This window comes from Nestor notabilis, unplaced genomic scaffold, assembly GCF_000696875.1.
Source record: "Nestor notabilis isolate BGI_N333 unplaced genomic scaffold, ASM69687v1 scaffold6212, whole genome shotgun sequence".
Taxonomy (NCBI): Eukaryota; Metazoa; Chordata; class Aves; order Psittaciformes; family Psittacidae; genus Nestor; species Nestor notabilis.
Genome location: NW_009918645.1, coordinates 68,249 through 70,967, shown reverse-complemented (window position 1 = coordinate 70,967; position 2,719 = coordinate 68,249). Strand labels below are relative to the sequence as shown.

The following is a 2,719-nucleotide window of genomic DNA, read 5'->3' as shown; positions in this document are numbered from 1 at the left end:
TTTGGTTTGGTGGGTTTTGTTTTTTGAATTATTTTTTTTTTACATTTAATGTATTACACTAGTTTTGACAGTGTAGATGATGTTACCTTGAGCAAGAACTCTTGCATCATGTTCTGTGAGTTATGGAAACTCGTGAGTTGACTATGGTAACCAGCCTGCAAGCCTTCTCTTTTGGGTAGAATTGAGGCTGTATTTCATGGAGCTTGCATTTCAAAAACCTGTGATAATACCAAGCATGCAGCGCTACGGTTAATGAGAAATAAATGTGCCATAGCAGGCTTCTGTTCCTGACTGGTGTTTCAGTTATGGAAACAATCCAGCTAAATAGGAAACTGCCCACACTCTGGCATTTGGTTTATCGGTGGAGTGCCCCATACTGGGGGGAGGTATGTGAATTCAGAGTCGGTAAGGAATTTGGCTAGCCTATCTAGCACTGGATACAGTCTACTTTTGTCCATGATATGGGGAACCTAATGAGTTTAAAGCAAACTAAAATCTATTTCAGTTATAGGCAGAGGGTTGCAAAAGAAGAGGAGCCTAATGGAACCAAAGAAAGAATGGTGTCCTGGACAGAATTGCGGGGTGTGGCCTGGTCTACTTGCCAAAATCCAGGGGTTAGATGACAAGTTTTGATAGATCTTAAGCTATCTTTTTGTAACCAGTAGAAGTACATCACAGTGAGAACACCTTGTAAAACACTGCAGATTACGTTTGTGGCACTTCACAGTAACACTGGTGTTAAAATTTGAAATGTCTTTACAATATTACTTCAAAGGACTACAGCGAAACCAGTGGTTTCCTCCAGCTTTTCTGCTCATAATGCTCCATTCCTAGGTCTGTGTCAGGAGCTGCCTTGCTTGAGAATATCAATAACACCTGTTACTTTCCATGCAACAAAGCTATTCTGCAAGTGCTGGTACAGGTACTGTGGTAGCTTTAGTGTGTGGATTGTGTCACACCTAAAATAAGCTTAGCTTCAACAGGGTCCTAACTGTGCTTTGATGCCCTGAAATACCTAAGCAGTGGCTGCCAGCCCTCTGTTTTAGAACGGTAGAGAGTGAGAACAGGGGCCAGTGGGTAGCTGCTGCTTCCTTACACGATGTCTGACCAAGTGAGTTTACACCAGGAAAGGCACTTGACTGTCTGTTCCTTCACGGGGCTCTTGGTGATCTGTGAAGCATGGGCATTAGGCTCCTCTTGTTGTCCACAGGCTCTGTCCTTCCCCCTCCGTCAAAGGAGAGAAACTTTTTCAAATGACTCACTCCCTTGTTTTTAACTCCATCCCCCAACACAAGATCCCTTTGTTTAACTGGATTAAAGGGGAGAAGAAACCTAAATAACTCCTCTAATTCCATAGGTAAACATCAAGCATTCATTGCTGTCACCACTTGACACGGATTTCTCAAAGGTGATCTTTGGAGGGGGATTATCAGTTACTGGTATGTTAAATGTACATTGCAGTGAGAATATCGACTCATCCTGTTTCATTTGCTCAAGGCTTCCAACATGCTCTGTGATTACAATTTTTCTTAGTTTCTTTGGATTAGGGAGAAAGATGGCCTTGCCAGTTTTGAAGAATTTTCAGAGTTTTCTAGATTTCTATGTACATAAAAATCCAGACTTCTCACCTATAGCTGGCATCCCTAGTTCTTTGACTTGTCTTTTGCTTCAAAGCTGGGTGAAGCAGCCAGCCCCTTTGACTTTAAATGGTGGTGTGTTTCATTAGTGAAATTATCCAAATACTGGGTAGCAGGAAAATCACAAATTTGCTGGCAATATTGTTCTCATATTAAAAGCACAAAACTAAATGATAGTGCAGTGTATCAGTGAGCCTTGAATCCTCAAGGAAGTCTTAAGTAACCACAAAAAAGCTGTTCAGAACTGAAGCTCCCTGAAGTATGCTGGGTCTGGGGAAGGATGTGTTTTGTGATCAGTCTAACTGGAGGCATAACGTTTTTCCAACTCGAGTCAGTGAGCATAACCATGATGAGAAAACAGAACATTTGGTGAAGCAGCTTGCCTCATCTCCATTCTCACCACTGCCTTCTCCTGTCCCTGCCTGGGAACTGATTGGCAACTGTCCTTTTTCCCCAGCAGTGACACTGGGTTTATGTGAGTGTGGACAAATCTCAGCTCACTGAGGTTTGATCTGTTGTCTCAATCTGCTTAGTGGCCTTAACTGGATTTAGGAAATACACGTAATCATGTTGGTCTGTTTGTGCTGCAGGAGAGGAATTGCAAAAGGGGCAGAGCCACAGCAGCTGTCCCTTACCTGGGAGCTGGAAAGGATTCAGCTCTGAGACTGCTTGTGGCTGTTCACTTAACATGCAAGCTGCATTTCCAGCAGCTAACTTTGACTGTCTTTTCATGAACAGTGCTTCTTACTGTTAAGATGGAAACTACTTGAGGCAAGAAGAGTTACCTGTACTTTGTTCAAAAGGTGTTATAAGTGATTGTTAGTAAAAACTAATTCCTAGACAAAGATGTACTAACTGTGCTTTGTGCTTATGAAAATAGTGCTTTCGAAAGGTACCACTGTAGGATAGTTCCTTGAACCTAAGCCTGGTGCTAATGTAACAGATTGACAGCCCATTTTGAAACTCTGATGATCTGTATTAAGTAAAGAGTTGCTCCTTCATATTTAGTGAATGACTTAATTTCTTCAAATCCTTGTTCAAAGTGCCTCTGTAGTCAATTTTGGTATGTTGGAAAAATCTCT

General features: G+C 41.9%; 1 protein-coding gene across 1 annotated transcript in view; it reads left to right on the top strand.

Annotated features, from left to right (window-relative positions):
• The first annotated feature begins 1,099 nt into the window (after positions 1–1,099).
• The window catches only part of CHPT1 (choline phosphotransferase 1), an 11,459-nt gene continuing 9,839 nt past the window's right edge, over positions 1,100–2,719 (top strand). The window contains exon 1 of the mRNA XM_010009827.1: positions 1,100–1,111. Coding sequence (XP_010008129.1) covers positions 1,100–1,111 — 12 coding nt within the window. The remainder of the gene's footprint in view (positions 1,112–2,719) is intronic.